Consider the following 18,921-nt stretch of genomic DNA (forward strand, 5'->3'; position numbering starts at 1 on the left):
ATGGCAAATGCATAAGGAATGGAAGAATAAGTAGAGCCAAGAGGAAAAAAGGCCTCAGATGAGAAAAATATCTGATAAAAGTGCCAGAATAAATCTAAGCATGAGTTAAAGTTCTTTGTTCTGCTTTTGACTTAACATGCAGACAGTTCTGACAAGGACTTCCTCTCTATTGAAAAATAGATGATTATTATATAGAGAGAGACTATACTTCTTTATAGCATAGCTTTTATTAAAATATATCCTAGATGTTGGTCATTAACATAAGGACTATCATGAGAATCCTTTGCTGGAATTACCAGCTTCACTTTTTTTTTTTTTAATTGCATTTCTTGTTCATTATGCAATCACTTTTCTTTGTTTTGAGTCAAGTTAATGTCAGGCATGTGAAAATGCTGATCAGTGGTGGAGGTCAAAGTCCTCTCCATAAAGCAGGTGAAGTGCAAGGACAGTGCAAACTTCTCCCAGCCCCAGTTGCAACCCAGAGAAAACAGGTAAGGATCAGCTTAGTCAATCCATCCTTAGTTCTTGTAGAAAATGCAAACAAAAGGTCACATGGCCATTGTGACCCAGACTGCCAAATGCTATCAAACAACCCTCAGATCCCATTACTCTTTACCCAGGTTGAAGTCTGGATTTATCAGGAACTTACCTAGTCCCCCTGCCTTGTCACTTGAGTTCACATTAGAGTGTTTTTTGTACAGACCTTTTCACTTTCAACATCCACAACATTAGCTTCACAACCAAACGTAAGACACAGGGAAATCTGAAAAACTCATGGATCTGTACACTCCTCTTAGTCCCAACCCCACAGCACTAACACCACAGCTAGAGCCAGGGGCAACACCTAGGGGGTGCACAGGGGTGCAGCGGGATCGGCAGCCAGGGGACCCGCCCCTGGTCAGTGGGATTGGCTGATGTCAGAGGAGGCATGTGATCCCCTGACTCAAGAGGCACCAGACACCCATGGCTAGAGCCTTAAAGTGCCTGCAAAAGAAAACAACCCAAGCCTTACTAAGCAGCCTGCAGGACTGAACAGAAGTGAAAAACAGAGGGGAGAGCAACCCCAGACAGAAAGCTGCCAGTGCAGTAGGTGACAAATTACAGTTACAGCCCCCAAGTCATTAAGACTTGCACACCCATACTGTAACTTTATTTTAGTACTTTGTACTCCTCCCTGCCAAGAAGTTTTCTGACTGGACACTCTTTGGATCAGAGGCTGCCCTTTATTGCACCCCATGAGTGTCACTGAGATTGAAGGACATCCCAACACCACCAGGACTGAAAAAACGTTTGGATCATTCCCGGTGCCTGCTGACTTTGGAGCCAAAGAGGTAGTTAGCCATGATAGTCTGAAGCCACTCAGACGGCAGGGTAGAGAGCCACCTTTGGAGCCAGACCAGTGAGACCACCAGGGCTAGCTTCCCCACCCCGGCCATGAAAGTTCACTTATTCATGCAGTTTCCATTAGGCTTGGAAGAACATTGCCAAAAAGCAGCCCAGCAAAATCACAGTGCTGCGCATGGACAAGGAGGGGCCCACTGGAGATGTGGGGGCTCTCAGGATGTCAGCACTACTCATCATTTATTAAGAGGTAGTTGGTGGTGTTCGTCTGGCTAGGGCAGCACCTCAGACACCTATTTGTCCCAAAAGGCATCAGCTGCTCTCTCGTGTCCCTCTGAAGGTGCTACTCTGGCCTTGCCTCGTGATGTTATTTGTACCGCAGTGCCGCTGTGCTGAGGGCCTCCAGTGCCCAGCGCCACAAACCTGCTACGGCGACGAGCCGAATCCAAGCGGTGGCCCTGCCCCGCCCCGCCCTGTCCTCAGAATTCTAGGAAGAGTAGCTTTGCCCCGCCCTCTGGAAAAGGGGCGGAGCCGAGCCGTGCCGGGATCCAATGGGAGCGATGCCAGACCGGGACGGGCCACGCGGTTGAGTCACTTTGGAAGGCTAGTCTGGCCAACAGCCAATAAGGAGCGGAGTCCTCGGTTCCTGGAAGAGGTCCCCGGGCGGTAACGTCACGCGGCGGGGGTGACATTGCCCGCGCGTAAACAAGGGCAGGGGGAAGGTTGAAGCCCGCAGAGGCCACGCCCGCTCCCTGGGCACCCCGCCGCCGCGAAGCGAGTGGGCGGGGCCGGGGCGGGGCTTGCTTCATGGCCCCGCCCCCGCTGCGGGGCAGTAAATAGCAGCGCATGTGAGTGGAATGAGCCAGAGCGCCCCGTTCTCCACAGCTGCTTCGCTCCCCAGCCCAGCCCAGCCCAGCGGAGCGATGAAGGCGGCCCGCATAGCGCTGCGCACAGCCGCCCCGCTGGTGGCGAGCGGCCCCCCGGCGCGGCGGGAGGTGGAGCGCTTCGCCCGCTTCTCGCCGTCCCCGCTCTCCATGCAGCAGTTCCTGGACTTCGGTAAGAGCCGGGGTGGGGGCCAGGCTGTCCTCGCCTTTGGTACCTTTGCAAAATACAGCTCATGCGATGTGCTCTGACACCCCGGGGCGGGGGTGAACAGCCCCGGCGCTGCCCCAGGCTGTCTGGCTCCCACGGTATAAAGGTGCCGGGATGTGGCTGCCTAGGGTTCAGGTATCACTGCACCCAGGTAGGCCACCTGTAGAGGCAGGGGTGGCACTTGAGGGGCTATAGCGACCCCAAAATTTGCCTTACTCCTCCCCCCCCCCCCCCCCATTGCCACCCCTCCCAGCACTGCCCCTATCCAAAACCCTCTGCCTCCCCCCTGGGCCCTGCAGCTGAGCCTGCCCCGCTCCCATCCACAGAGGCTTAGCACATGCCCAGCCCATGGGGCCCATGTCCCCTCTGTATAACGCAGCCCCCACAGTCTTCTGTCTGGCCCACCTCAGCCCTCCCCCACCAGGAAGAGGCTGGTGCCCACCCATGTGTAGAGGCCAGAGATCCACCCGGGGGCAACCCAGCCCCGCAGTGCCTCCTCGGGGACCCCGTACTGCCGTGATCGCAGAAGTGAAAGGACCCTGTCCCGAAATTGGATCCGAGAGAAGCCGGCTCATGTGTGCTGACGTCCGTCCCTGGGTTTGCTTTGCAGGGTCGGCGAATGGATGTGAGAGAACCTCTTTTGCCTTTCTGCGACAGGAGCTTCCTGTGCGGCTAGCAAATATCCTGAAAGAAATTGACCTCCTTCCTGTTCAGTTGCAGAGCACTCCCTCCGTCACCCTGGTGAAGAGCTGGTAAGTATCTAGAATTCCGCCAAAGTCCTCGTGACAGAGTGCCCTGGAGCTGACAACTCCAAGTTATCACTGTCTCTTGACCAAGGGACGAGAGTAGTAAAATTAGGCTAGACCACAAGGTAACTGAAACCTTTTGGGAAGTAGGCAGGAAGGGCCTTTGAATGGCTGCAGTAAATCTCGCTGTGTTGCAAGGGCATAGAGGATGTTGTCCTGTTCCCTTCAGCCAAATAGTTAAGTTGCCAAAACTTGTTGCTGTCTAAGTGTGTGTGGGTTTTTTTTACAAAAAAAAGTTTACAACAGACAGATTCTGAATCTGCACATTCTACAACTGACAGATTGTAGAATGTGCAGATTTAGCTGCACATCAGAAGAAATAAAATCCCAAATACTTCTGTATTCCCTACAGAAGAACAGCGCTAAAATGTAGCAGTCCACAGTGAAACGTAATGTCTCTGGGTCTCTGGTAGTCTGGTGCCAACATGTCACAGAATTCAGTGTGGCAGATTTTAGCTTGATTTGTTGGCTTGTGTAACAAGAACAGCAGTTGAAGTTTCTATCAGACTAACTAGAAAGGTTGTGGAATCTCCATCCCTGGAAATCGTCAAGAGCAAGTTTTGAGAGACTCTTGCTTGGGATGGTCTGGTCACAAATGATCCTGCCTTGGGCAGGTGACCGAAATAAGGGCACTTTTACATGTGCTCTGGGGGGTGGGGAGGGGGACGTCGTCTTTAATTAAAGCAGCTTCAAGAGCCACTCTAAAGCACCACAGAGCCTCTTTTATCATCATCCCCACACTTCAAAATGGCGGCAGAGATGCTTGAATGAAAGCTTGTTGGAGCTTTAGTTCAAGCACCCCTGCTCCCATTTTGAAGTGTGGGGAAGCTGATACAAGAGACATGAGATGCTACTGGAGCACAATAATTGGTACGCTCCAGCAGACTCAATTTTTAATTGAGTCTATTCCAATGTGCTGTAACTACAGTGTCAGAGAAGCCTCCATGCTTATGTACAGGCACCCTAAATGACCTTGTGAGGTCCCTTCCCTCTCTACTTTCCTATGATCCAACGAAAAAGATCTGTCATGATTAACTCCATGGAATACAAATTGTATGTCAAGGAAACGTTAGAAGATGTAGTCATAAAATAAACTTAGTCCCTTCTCACCTACACCAGAAGGATTTAGCCTACGTAACTGATTGCTGTTGATAACGGATATGCCAGACAGAGCACTTTCACATTCAGTTTAGAGTTTGTAGGAGTGGCTTACATGAGAGTAAACAAAAAGTCTTTTGTCTGGATCTAAAAAAGGACTTGGGTGCCTAAAGAGGGACTTCACCATTTAGGTGTGTAAATCCAGATTTGTGATTGCCCAGGGTTAAGGTAATCTTTAGAGTTCCCCAGCCAACTGCAGATGTATTGCTGCTTATTTCCAGATCTGTCCCAATCTTGACAGAGTTGAGCAGCTCAGAGTTTAGCACAGTTAATCCTGACCAACATCCCGGAGATTAAACACTCGTCTAAATTCCCTGAAGACTCAATCCAGTAGGCTTTCTCAGTGTGTGTTTAACACACTGACAGGATCAGCTTCCTTGCAAAATGATAGCAGATTCTGCGGGAACAAGATGAAGGATCTTCACTTGTCTATAAAAAAACATCTGGTGGTTAGTATCCCAAGAAGTGAGACCCAAGTTCAATTTTCATCCATCTGTGTGTTCCATAAACAGTATTTGGAGTAGAACCCAGGTGTCCTGCTTCCTACTTCTGTGATCTCTGCTGTTATTGGGGGGTGGAAAATCAGAATTGCCTTGCTGTGCATTAAAATAAGAATGAGCCTTGCAAAAAGATGATTCTGGGTGATGTTCCCTAGGTGGATGGAGGTGCCTAAGCCCTAGACGGGTGCAGATTTCAAACATCTCTAGGTGCTCAGTATTTCCTCTTGGCCAGCTCTAAATGACTCTTTGTTCTGGATCCCACAGAGGCATCTAACTTTCCCCATATCCTCTCTAGGGAGCCTGGGTGCCTAATACAGATTTGGGATTCAAGTCTAGGTCCAGGCAGCTAAAATTGGGCATTACGGCACTTACCCATTGGGCACCTAATTGGATCAAGTCATTTGACAGTGATGACTGGAATCAAATCAAGTCACTTTGGGTGGCTCTTTGGAGCTATGACAACTTATTCACTTGTTAAGTAGTAATTTCAAGGATGACTTTCTCTGCTACTTCTGGATTGATAGCAATTAAGTAAGCAGCCTGTATTTCTTGTGATGTCTCTTTTTAGGTATATGCAGAGTCTAATGGATCTAGTTGAGTTCCATCAAAAAAGTCCAGATGATCACAGGGTTTTATCTGAGTAAGTGTCTCTTTTTTTTTTTTTTTTTTTTTTTTTTAAATCAACTTCTTAATTTTGCTTTCCCTCTTATCACAATGTAGTGAGCCTGAAATGACAAATATCAGGTTACCAGAATCATTAAGTGACCAAGGACTGACCCTTTGTTTTCATTAGAACTTTCTATATTGTGTAGTATTTCCCAATAGAACTAAAGCTTTAAAGGCAGCAGTTCCATTGCAAATCTCATTTGGCAAGAAAAGATATATTTTTAGCAAAAAATGCTTTTAGTAAACTTAAGTTTAGTTGGAGTACTGCGTGCAGTTCTGGGTGCCACACTTCAAGAAGGATGCGGATAACCTGGAGAGGGTCCAGAGAAGGGCCACTCGTATGGTTAAGGGCCTACAGACCAAGCCCTACGAGGAGAGACTAGAGGAACTGGACCTTTTCAGCCTCCGCAAGAGAAGGTTGAGAGGTGACCTTGTGGCTGCCTATAAGTTCATCACGGGGGCACAGAAGGGAATTGGTGAGTATTTATTCACCAAGGCGCCCCCGGGGGTTACAAGAAATAATGAACACAAGCTAGCAGAGAGCAGATTTAGACTAGACATTAGGAAGAACTTCTTCACAGTTAGAGTGGCCAGGGTCTGGAACGGGCTCCCAAGGGAGGTGGTGCTCTCCCCTACCCTGGGGGTCTTCAAGAGGAGGTTAGATGAGTATCTAGCTGGGGTCATCTAGACCTAACACTATTTCCTGCTTATGCAGGGGGTCGGACTCGATGATCTATTGAGGTCCCTTCCGACCCTAACATCTATGAATCTATAAGTTTTGTTGAGAGGCGTTTTCTCTTTGTTTCGTTTTGTTTTAAATTTCTGTGTGGTCAGTCTCAGTTTTCTGAAAATATTTTTTTTTTATTGATCTAGCTTTATAGATTCACTCGTTACAGTCCGAAACCGACACCACAATGTTGTCCCTACAATGGCACAAGGAATAATTGAATACAAAGACACCTTTAAAGTGGACCCAGTCATGAATCAAAACATTCAATACTTCTTGGATAGATTTTACATGAACCGTATTTCCTTCCGGATGCTAATAAATCAGCATGGTAAGTTGAAGATCCCTTTTCTTGAGACATCTTTTGTAAGCCTTTCTAGAACACATTAGAGACTCATATTAATGAGTCAGAATAAATATTAAAATGACTTTGGTTGTCACTTGGTAATGACAAGAATGAGTGATGACAGCAACAACCACCTGTTGTTGTCTTGACTCAGTAATAACTCTAAATTAAGGAACGGTTTTTGTGGACATCTAGTGATAAAATCCATGCCTACAAAAATACTTTTAGATGTTGATGTACTAGCAAACAAAATTAAGTTAAGTGTTGTTTGTTTTTTCAATAAGTGGGAGTTCTCCAGATCAAACCCATACTGGCTGCTTGCAGATGTCTAAAAAATAAAATAAAACAAATGGCGCTTTACTTTAAACTCAGCATGTTACTGTGCCAAGCCTCACACATTCCCTGAAGAGGCAGTGCAATACTTCAGCCTGCCTCTGCAGTGTCTGTAAAGATCAGGTACCTTAGTGGGGCTTTTTTGGCACTTTTATCTAATAGCTGATTGAATCGGCTTTAAGTAAAAGCGCTAAAAAGCCCCCCACTGAAGCTCCCGATCCTTACAGACACTGCAGAGCCAGGCTGAAATAATGTACTGCTGCTTCTGGTAAAGCATGGATTTATTTGTTTTATACGTCTGCAAGCAGCCTCTGTTCTTGACACTTTCAAGTTTAAACAGTTTCTTTTGAGGATGGTTTAAAAAAACAAACAAACTCAACAACCTTTGAATCTTTTTGAGCCCAGTACACGTTGTAAGCATTAAAAGGAACATCCTCTTGGCCTGGATTGATTTGAATGAACTGACTCTTTCATAATTAAATTTAGCAACCTGAAGTGAGATGTAACATGAATTTTATTTTAAAACAGCACTTCTTTTTGATGGTAATGCCAACTTGATGCATCCCCAGCAAATTGGAAGCATTGATCCTTGCTGTGATGTGGTGGCAGTAGTTCATGGTATGTAGATTTTTAAATCTCTTAAAGTTTCGATTCATGGCCAACAGATATTCTTGTTTGCAAGTGGTTTGACAGGCAGCCAAGATTGGTTTATCAACCATGCCAGAAGTGACTTCTCTGTTAACTGCTGACATAAATGTCTGACCTACTTACACGTTTTGATTTCTTGGCTTTAAAGAGGATGGAAAAAGAGCAACAAATCTTAGCTAGTACTAAGATATGGTAATAACATAAGACCTATTTGAACAAGTATTTTTATGTGATATATTGGACAGGAGTGATGAAGTTATTGGTGACTTCAGCTCTGCCTCAGGTGCTATCTTGCACTCTCTAGACAACCGTTTTATAACGCATTCACTTTTATGATAAATCCTAGTGAGGGTACTGAATTTCCATATACAGTTTAACTGCCAACGTCCTAATTCTGTAATAACTGCCAGCATTCTTACCACTTGAAATTTGAGAATTTATGTTTACACATTGCAACACAGCAAATGTCAGCATAGTCAGGTATTATGTGAGGCCCAAAATAAGAAATGGCTATGTTATGTAACTTTTTGTTTCTTCTATGTATACTTACACTTGTAAAATTTTATTTTAAAAAAATGTAGATGCTTTTGAAAGCTCCCGGATGCTCTGTGAACAGTATTACTCAACTTCACCAGAACTGAAGCTGACTCAAGTGAATGGTAAGGTGTTTTTAATATTTTATTTGCAGACTAATGTCCCATATCAATAGCCAAATTGCTTCTAATTCCTCTTTAAAGAAAGGATCTCCCTCTGTTCCTCTTCTAGATTATTTGTCAGTCCTGTCTGGCTGGTACATATCTTTTTTTAAGCTAATATATCTGCTGACTCAAATGCATGCTCTTCTTTCTACCTCATTGGTTTAAATCCAGATACCTCAGTTTCATGAGGAAGAATGCTAACTTTAATGAGGTATGGTTCTTGCAAATACTGAACAGAACAACCAGCTTCACTGCTCTGTATTTATTTAAAAAGCAAGTGTAGATTTGTTACTAAGGAAGAACTTTCTTTGCACATAGTGGTGACACATTGCTAAATCCAGGAACAGCTGAAATGCCTACTATCTATACATGTTTTGCATCCTGGGTGGTTCACTTCCTTTATGCATAAAATGTGTTTAAGACTTGACAAAACTATAGGAAAGCTGAATAATTTGAAGTTGCTTAAAAATAACCTGTTCATAAAATGGCACTTACCCTAAGTATTTGACCAACAGAGTTTGTTCATTTCCTTTTCTTTATATTTAAAAAAAGGCACGACATTTATCATCTTTTCTGTAACATGACATTATTATTTGCTCGTAGTAGAACTTGAGAAAACAAAACCAACAGTTCTTCTTCCTCTTTTTAAAAACATCCTTGTTTTCCTCTTAGGAAAAGTGCCGGGACAAGCCATTCACATAGTGTATGTTCCTTCTCACCTTTTCCATATGTTGTTTGAGCTATTTAAGGTATGTATGGCTATGGTTAGATAAGAGTACTTCCCTCCCACAATCTCCTGAGCAAGAACTCATGTATTTCACTTGTATAACCAAAACTGAAGAAATTAAAATTTTGCTTAGTCTATGTCCTAGTTGGTAGGGCTCTCCCCTCTGTCAAATGTGAAGCAGAACACTGTGGAATGTGGCGTATGTATGGTCCTGCAAGAAAAGAAGATGAGGCAGCAACGTAAGGTTGCAGAATTTGGTGAATTGGCTGAAATGGCTTCTTTCTCTCAAGCCATTTGCTGGGACACGGCTGTTCTAGCGTCTAAAAATAAATCTACTCTTTAAAGTTATAATGTTTGAGCTTCTCATCAGGCGGAGGTATAGCTTAGTTATTATAAATGTATATTGGGTATTCCTTCCAATTTCTTCAGTCCCAGATGAAGATATACATAGAAATAGCTTGAAATGAAGTGTAAGTTTTCTTTAGTTTCTTTTACAATAAATTACCAAAGCTAGGTACTGATGGTATATGGCAGATTGATTAGTCTTTCCTATCAAGTCCCTGTGCTAGGCATAAGTGTCTTGAGAAACTTCAATATAATGAGTGCACCAGTAAAGACCTTTTGTGGCTGATACCAATGGCTGATTATTAACCAACCATATCAGCTGATGCTGATATGCAGCCCAGCAACTTGGAGAGCAGTGTCCAGCCAGTAAGTCTGTGGGGAGAGGGGAGTAAGGGGCATGGGTGGCAGGGGGCAGACTGAGACTGAGGCTCCCATGGTGGGTGAGGGAGTGGAGCAGGGACAGGCACTGACTGGGTGGGGCAAGGTATGGAGCCATAGGTGGCTTGTCCAAGGGGCATGAGGAGAGGGTACAGCTCTCTGCCACTGCACACACCCCCAGGGGAGGCAGGGGGGGCATGTTCCCCCTGGATTTGTGTGGGATGAAGGCAGGATACTGTACCAGCCTCTTCCCGGTGGGGGAGGCTGGGTTGGAGCTGTGCTTGGGTGGGCAGCAGTGGCACTGGGGGAGGGGGCTACTGCCACCGCCTGTCCCAGCCTGTGCACTGGGAAGAGGCTGGGGCAGCCCACCCTCATCCCACACAAATCCAGGGGGAACATGCCCCTCCATGCCCCTCTCCTGGGGGTGCATGCAATGGTGGGGAGCTGTACCTCTTTTTTTCTCCAGCCCCCTAACAAATGAACTGCCTGCATCTCCATACCACATCCTGTCTTGCCCCAGCTGGGCAGTGCCCCAAGTGTGTGTAGAGTGCCTGCCTCTGCCCCACTCTCTCACTGTGGGGGCCTCAATCTGCACCCCTTGCCCCCCACAGACTTACCAGCCAGATGCTGCTTACCAAGCTGCTGTGTTACGTTCCTAGCCATATGCATGCTGTGGCTTCACGCATGCACGTACTATTTTATAAGTGACATTATCGGCTACACCAACAACAACAACAAAAAGGCGATTGCCAACAATGTCAATTTTCCTTTTATCAGTGCTGATTCAGTATGAACTGATATATTGATGCACCTCTAAATATAATTTTCCTTATACTTCTGTAGTGACAGTTAAAATGAAGTCTTCTGATTTAACTTTTTAATTTTCTTATAGAACGCAATGAGAGCAACAATTGAGTATCAAGAAAACTGGTCCTCACTTTCTCCAGTTGAAGTAACAGTTGTTCTGGGAAATGAAGACCTAACAATAAAGGTAATCTGGTTGATTATAACGGCTCATATGTGAAATAAGAATTGAAAACATGGCAAACATTATAATAGAAAAATTTGGGTTGGAGTTTTTGTTGTTGTTTTTTTTGGGGGGGGGGGAGGTGTGGTTAAACTATAGACCAAGGTTACTATTTACCAGAGAGGCTTCAGTAGATACTTACTCAGGATGGAGGTTATTTATCAGAAAAACAAAATCCTGACTTAATATTAATTATATTACTGCTAAAGCTTTGTAGTATAATAGTTGCTAATGTTGAAGCAGTACTCTATAGGGCTGTGCGAATCTTCGGGTACTGATTTGATTCAGCAGCCAAATCTCCAAATCTGAATTCAAATCAGGAGACCAAGAAAAAGGTCCAAATCACTTGGGAGATATGGGCAGTCCCTGCTCGCTGCCGCAGGGAGCTGGACCCAGACTCCATGCCAGTAGATAACGGGTGGGGGCTGAAGGAGGGGATTGTGGGGGAGACCCCAGGCACCCACCCCTGCCCAGCCCCAGCTGACGCTTCTTTCGGGAAGAGAGGGGGAAAAAGCCCGCGCTCACTCGCTCCTGCCAGGCAGGGGGGTTAATCCCTGCTGCCCACTACTGTCTTGCGCTGCTTGGGGCTCTGCCACAAGCCTCCATCTGCTCGCTCTCCCCGCCCCATCAATAGCTGCCCCAGCTCCTGGCTCTTTTTTTTTTTAAAGACTGCTGCTGCAGCAGCTGGTGAGTGCGGGGCTGTCAGGGTTTCTGGGGGCTCATAGCAGAGCCCCCCCATGCAGCACGGGGCAGCGGGGATTTGCCTCTTTCCCCATCCCCCATCACCTGGTGGCAGCTGGTGAGCACCAGGCTTTTTTTAAAGAACCCAAGGGTGGGCAGGGCAGCCATGGCGGGGGGTGGGGGGTAAATCAGGCATGTTTGACTTGGACAATTTTTCAACAGCAGCCAAATTGATTCGGGACAGTGATTCAAATCACTGTCCCCCAAATTGGCCGAATCTGAATCCGAAGCAAATGCTAGCCACTACGCACAGGCCTAGTAATCTAAGTACTCAGCCTTTCTTTCTGTTTAAATCAGATCTCTGACAGAGGGGGCGGTGTTCCCGTGAGGCAAGTTGAGCGCCTGTTTAGCTACATGTATTCTACAGCACCAAGGCCAGTGATGGATGATTCTCATAGTGCTCCTCTGGTAAGATATCATAGAGTCCCTCACAGCATGCATTATAACAACTTATGTATTAAGTTTAAATTGCACACATCTATTTTACACAATGTAAGACCTTTGCAAGGTATCCAGATATCAACTGAACTTGGAAAATTCCCACTTGCTCGGAGAAGAAACAGTAACAGGCTGCAGTACTTCCTAACTTACCTTTTTAACGCAGTATTCCCTCTTCACTTCAGGGAGGTTTTTGTTTTTTTAAAACTTAATACTGTTTTGGATGAAAAGATTTGCTTTTTCCTTGCATGTTAGTTAAAGGGTTTTACCTAAATTTTAAGAAGAACCTCAATTTGCTTCACCCTTTTTTTGCACTAGCTACATGGTACAGTCCTTAAGCATGAAACTCCCAAACTAAGATGGCAAACAGAGAAATTCTAAGCTTATCTCACTAGCACTCTGCAAAATGCTGGCAGGAAGAAGACTGATCTAGAAAATAAGTTAATTAGTTTAAACACTTTCACTTTTTATGTATAATCTCCCACTCACAGACTTGCTTGCATAGGTGCTAGATGACATGGGTTAATGCAGGTTTCTATAGCATTCAGATATTTTACAAGAGATTTCTTTCTTAGTTGTATTGAGCTCTGATACTGGAAGGATGCTCAGACTTAGTGGAAAAGGAAATTTTGACTCTACTGTACCTTGTATTTCTAGGCTGGCTTTGGGTATGGCTTACCAATTTCTCGGTTGTATGCTAAATACTTCCAAGGAAACTTGAATCTGTACTCCATATCGGGTTATGGAATAGATGCTGTTATCTACCTGAAGGTATGCATTTGTTTTGTTAGAAAAAGTAATTCTGTTGATGACAATAATTCAGTGGGATAAGTTTATGTAGTCAGAGTATGGTTCTGAAGTGATTAGGGTGCTATACAACGCTGTGTAGAAATACTTGGGCTAGCTCTGCACACATTGGCTCAAGAAGCAGTATGACTGTTTAGCCTGAATGCAGTGCTGTGCTTCTCAGCAGAGTTCATTAACCTGGATGCAACCTAGCACTTAACACAGCTATGGTGCTTCCGGTTCCAGAACAAGTGTGTGCAGAGCTAGCCTGCAAATATATCTGCACAGTACTACTTCACATGACATAGATTCTGGTATGCAGAGTAGCATGTTCACATCTCATTTAGCTTATCCACACAGGATTGCATTGTCATGCATCTCCATAACCTGAGGACTGATTTGGCCTTCAGTTGATAAAAATGTAACTGGACTTAACTAATTTGCTCGTTGGTGTTTCTGAAGTATTTTTCAACTAAAATTTAGGACAAGTTTTTATAGTTATGGAATAGTAGTAAGAGTTAGCTAGCACTCTTGTTCCAGAAGTTTGGGTAGACATAAAGCATCTACAAGGGTGTTTCAAAAAGCAACTCTGTTTTCAGAATAAAACTATTTTGTGTGCAGTGGTAACTTACTGGACCACAACACTTTTCTACAGCCATGAACAATGGGTGCATTCAACAGTTCTGTCATCAGTGTTCCCTGCTGTTAATTTTTTTTAACACCCTCATAATTTACTTGAGCAGCAGATCTTCATTTTCACCACTGTCATGGCCAGCAGCAAGACTTCTGTTTCTGTAGGCTTCTATAGGCTAAAAGTAATCCTAAAATACTGTAAAGCTGGTAATCTGTCTTCCTCTAAAAAGAACTTCTTTTGAATCTTTAGATTAACTAAAAATAAAGTTATAGATTGTCTTTTGATGCAATATAGGAAATGGTATAGTGCAGAAGTGTTCCACTTGAAAAAATATTGTCCACTTGAGTAAACATCTTTCCTAGTACAAATTATTGTATTTGCAAATGTGGGAAGGGAGAGAGTCTAAAAAAATTTATTGCAAAAGGCTTCTTGATTTGAGATTATCAAATAAATTCTATCTTGCAGTAGACAACCTGGCTACAAAAAGGTTCAAGGCCTATAAAACCTCATCACATATATGGCTTTTCACAGATGAACTAGAAAACCATTTACAGAGATGAATAGCAACAAAGTGGGTGGGTTTCTTATATCACTGTTTCAGTGGCTCAGGACTTGAACCTTAATACTTGTATGCAATACATGCTCAAGGTGCCTGTTATTCCTTTTCCATAATATACTGAGAACCATTATTGTCCTGGAGGAGTGATTTAAAAGACATTGCTCAATACATTCAGTGTAGTAGAGGCAATATCTTTTATTATATATTTCCTCTACCACACTGGCTGCTTGTACTTTTAAACCAACATGGCTACCACCTTTTTATCCCTTGTCCAGTAAAGTAATTCTTGTGCTCTGTGTGTGTGTGTGTGTGTGTGTGTGTGTGGTTTTTGGTTTGTTTTTTTTTTTCAGGCCCTCTCAACAGATTCAATAGAAAAACTCCCAGTATTCAACAAGTCTGCTTATAAGCATTATCAAGCAACTTCAGAGGCAGATGACTGGTGTGTCCCCAGCAAAGAACCAAAAAACCTAGCAAAGCAAAGCATAGCTATTTGAATGAAGTGCATGTCAAAGGTACTAAAAAGGGATCAAGCTGGCTTTTCAATTAAGACTAGTGCTTGAAAGCATTAGTCTAAAGTGCCTTCATACAGACAGGCCTTCCGACAGATCCTGAACAGAAGAGGAGGGAAGCTCACCCTGCACAGGAGGACTGTGACATGACTACTAAAAACTGTAGTGCACTCCAGTATAAGCTATACATAAGGAAAGCCATGTGCATCTTTGCCTGTAGTCCTTACAGAAAGAAGCATGCAAGAAGAAATTTACAATGTTATGTGAATCAATGACTTGTAATAAGAGGTATGCAGTTCTTGAACCTGTTCAATCCTTGAAGTCTAAATACTGACAATTGACAGTAATGCTATTGCTTTCCATTTAAATAGATACCAGAGCTTCACCTTATTATGAAACTCTGTACTGTGGTGCATATGCATGTACTGTATACCTGTGTTCATGACCAAAAGAAGGCCTGATTTAAGTGTGGTAGGGTTGCAGCAGGATGGAAACCTTAAGATGCAGTTCAGTTGGCACTGAGGTGGGGAACAAGTTTTGTTTTTGCAATATAGGAAAGGTCTCAGTGATGAGATAATGTAACTTTAATTCTGATATCTTTTGGGATACAAAATGAGGCTATTCCTTTGTATTTGCTCTTTCTGGAAAGATCAGTGACTTGTCCATAAGGTAACTACAGCAATTGCCAGAATGTTTTTAAGGGACAAATAGAATGGCACTTGGCTATAACAGCCATAATGAAATGTGTAGTCCACATCTGTAGCAGCAGGAGAGCTGTATTGAATAAGCAGGCAGGGATTTTCAAAGTCAAGTAGATATGCTTGTGTTGTTGCTCCTAATGACTTTTGTTTTGGGGAGGAAAGGGGGTTGTTTTTATAAGCCCAACATGATAAGAAGCGGTATGTTAGAGTGGTTGTGGGTAGTTCTCTCTTCAATACAGCTACAAAGTTTAGTAGCTCTATAAACAAAACCACCGGCTGTAGGTTGTGGAACATGTTTGAAGCTTGTTCATATGTAAATACCTACCTGCTAAATGTGTCTTCTGGAATTTGTATCGAACACACTTGAGCTTAAACTTGAAGTATAAAACCACTATACAAAAGCTGCACTGAACATTTGGAAACTGAGTTGTTAGCAAAAAGGAGACTGTGAACTAATAACTCGAAGAAATCTTCTCTCTAAATGCAGAAAGTTTAGGAATGGAATAGTTTCAAAACATGAACAGCACAAGCTATTTTAAAGTAACTTCTGTATAGTACAGAAGGAAATGTCCAGGGGACAAATGACTTGGGGAAAATATTCCACTCCCGATCAGCGTTTTTTTTTTTTTCCCCTCTCCCTATCTTCCAGTTATCATAAATGAGGTAAGACTGCTGAGTCCTTGTTAAGCTTAATATTAAGTGAAATTACCGGTCTGATTAAGTCAGAACTTATAATGAGACCGCATTTGCCCTTTAACTACTTTGTTTGTTTGTTTGTTTGTTTGTTTGTTTTAAATAAACTCGTGTGATCTTCTTGGCTCAGTTATAAATTCAGTCAGTGTTTCTAAAGTCCAGCACTGCGCTAAGATGACTGTATGATGACTTTGTAATGCCAGCTCACCTTGGCTAGACAGAGGAAGCCAGTAAACACTCTTGCTGTGGACAGAAATTTTAATTTAATTATGTCAATATAAGACCAGAGCTCTTTTACTGTCTCAGCAGTGTATCAGTTTTAATGGTTGCTGTCAGTATAATCTAACAAATTATTGTATTAATGTAACTAGTCCAAAAAATTCTTCAGCAATTTTACTAGAAAGCTTTCTCCTCTACCAGATGTCCAATATTTTGTAGCCCTATTGAGTCTGAGTCTTCTCAGCTGGACCCTCAGGGAACTAAAAGTGATTTCTAATACATCCTGCATCTTTTTTAATATATAGAAGACACTGAACCAACTCGGGTTTTAGTTGATCACCTGAGCATAATGACTTAGTAAAGTGAATAACTTTAGCAATCCTAATCTATGCATGGAGATAACTAAAGGTGACCAGAGTGCTGAAACCACTGCAGCACCTAAACACAATAAATAAACTTGAAGATACAATGGACTGACAAAAAAACCCCCAACCAAACTTGTATTAACTTCTATTGCTGTGGTCAGCAGTAGAATCAAACGTTATCTAGACTATGTAGGGAAGAATGTTTCTTTCCATGCCAGGAAGTGCTTGGATAACTTGTAGATAGTGTAGGTGACATGAAGTCATGAAATGTAACTAAAATGCAGCCTGGTTTTAAGTAAATGCATTATACCTTTCTCTCCCCTTGTCACCTATCATTTTAATGCCTGAGCATGAGCTATGATCTCATGATATGTAAGTATGTCTTTAATATATAACCACAGCTCCTCCAGGCAGAGACTGGGCATCTTTTTTCTTTTTCTTTAAGCTCCTTGTGATTTTTGGTATAATAATACTACTTCTTAACAGCATCACCTTGCAGTCTATTTACAAAATTTAAAGGGTGAGGTCCACTTGACAGTCTATGCAACATTCTAATGCAAAATGAATATTTTTTTGTTTGTTTTTGATATCGAGTTTTTATTTGTATATTAACACGTTCATAATGCCATGTTTTCAATATGCATACCATGTCAGAAGCCTATATGAGTCTGTCTACTTGCGGACTACATTACTTTCCACTTAAACAATGCAGTACTCTGCTGTCCTTGAACTGTGTGAGATTTTTTTTTTTTTTTAGGACATTTTAAACCTTTTACTGTATGTAAGATTGTATTATAATTTTACAATAAATCTCTTAAACAGTTATTGATTGGTCTCCCCTTCATTTCACTGTTTTGATGGGTGCTCTCTATGCATGTGGATCTTCAGCTGCAGAATCCACATCTGTCAGAAATGGCTCAACAGAGCTAGTTTGCATCAGATCATAGCCCACGGGCTATTTGTCATTCTTTGAAAAACAAATATATGTTGAACTAGATTATAGCTATAAAAACATTCTTCAGGAAAACTGGCTTGAAGGGTTAAACTTGGAAAAGCAGCCCAAGTGTCTTTAATTTCAGTACTTATCACAGATATTTGTAGCCCACAGCTTTCTGCAATTTGCCATTTAAACACTTGCCAGTTTTTAAACTATTTATCTTTATTGCAGCCTAACCTAAACACTGGCTTAAATCACCTGAATAAGATGCAAGTGACTACTTGCTCTTAAGCTTGAGGGAATAAGATATAATTAAAACAACTAATAAATGATCATTGATAAGATCAGCACAGTTGAGGATGATAAGGGAGAGAGCTCCCTGAAATATCTGTGATAACAATACTGGCCTTAAAGAAGGAGAGAGGTAGTTAGCTATGTTAGTCTGAGATCAGAGGGACAGCAAGGTAGATTTGCACCTTTATGCTGTGCATCTCTGATATAGTCTAAGCCTTCATTAGCATCAGTTTACTTCATGAGATGCTTGAAAGTTAGTAAGCTTTTACTGCAGCATTTCCAGGTACCTGCTGAAACTGGATTGTGGGGTTTCCCAGAGGATTTCATAGCATGAACCACATGTTTAATGCCAAACCCTCTTTTAGATGCCTCACTATCTACTTAGTACAAGACTATTACAATAGTAAGTATAACAACTCTTTACATAACATAAGAATACTTTCTTTTTTTTTTCTTAATTTTTATTGGTGGTTGTAGTGGTTAAGAATAATACTACTGTTCTAAAGTAACACTTGCTGGCCTCTTGTGCCAGCTGTTATACTAGTGCAACAAAATGATGGTCCTAGAAACCATTTGAAAATACAGCATAGATCAAAAGATACCCAATGAACGAACTACGGTAAAAAAAGTTAAAAAATTTTGTTCACTAACTATCCTTGATACTAGCCACTAACAATTGTCCACATTACTAGTAAAACAAGATTTCTGTATTATTATATACCCATGTGGCTTTTTTTTTTTTCATTTATTTTGTTGTTTGTTTGTTTTTTAAACCCAAAACTTATGACCGCTGACTAGAAAAAGTGCAACTGTGCAAGCAAGTTGGCTTTTATTGAATAACCCAATAAAATAAGTTCCATGAAAACTTGAAGGGATGGGGATGCAGAACTGGAGCAGAAAAATCTCCCATATTTTTCCTTTTAGTGTTGCTACTTTATCTCTTACTTTCTGCTCTCATGTTTTTGGTAAAATGTTCTTACAGTGTAATCATAGGAAAACGTGCAGCTGGAAGAGACCTCAGGCAGGTCCTCTAAGCCAATACCCTACACTTGAGGCAGGGTCATCCCTGTCTAAACTATCCCAGACAAGTGTCTGTCTAACCTGCTCTTAAGCTTCCAGGCCAGAGATTCTACAGCCTCTCTAGGCAATCTGTTCAACTACTTAACCACACTTGTAGTTAGAAATTTCTTCCTAATATCCCTTGTTGCAATTTTAAGACTATTATTACTTGTCCTGTTCCCTGTGGCCACAGA

General features: G+C 42.6%; 1 protein-coding gene across 2 annotated transcripts; it reads left to right on the forward strand.

Moving 5' to 3' along the window:
* The first annotated feature begins 2,189 nt into the window (after positions 1-2,189).
* On the forward strand, positions 2,190-17,262 carry PDK4 (pyruvate dehydrogenase kinase 4). Of its 2 annotated transcripts, XM_006027736.2 has the most exons (11): positions 2,192-2,397; positions 3,044-3,185; positions 5,466-5,537; positions 6,437-6,621; positions 7,498-7,587; positions 8,199-8,276; positions 8,988-9,064; positions 10,658-10,756; positions 11,831-11,941; positions 12,629-12,742; positions 14,301-17,262. In XM_006027736.2, exons 1-11 carry the CDS (start codon positions 2,199-2,201, stop codon positions 14,442-14,444), a joined length of 1,311 nt encoding a protein of 436 aa, XP_006027798.2. In that variant the 5' UTR covers positions 2,192-2,198; the 3' UTR covers positions 14,445-17,262. The 2 variants fall into 2 exon arrangements, with proteins under 2 accessions (XP_025064806.1, XP_006027798.2); XM_025209021.1 differs by lacking the exon at positions 12,629-12,742 and having other exon boundaries at positions 2,190-2,397.
* Positions 17,263-18,921: the final 1,659 nt, after the last annotated feature.

This window comes from Alligator sinensis, unplaced genomic scaffold, assembly GCF_000455745.1.
Source record: "Alligator sinensis unplaced genomic scaffold, ASM45574v1 scaffold196_3, whole genome shotgun sequence".
Taxonomy (NCBI): Eukaryota; Metazoa; Chordata; order Crocodylia; family Alligatoridae; genus Alligator; species Alligator sinensis.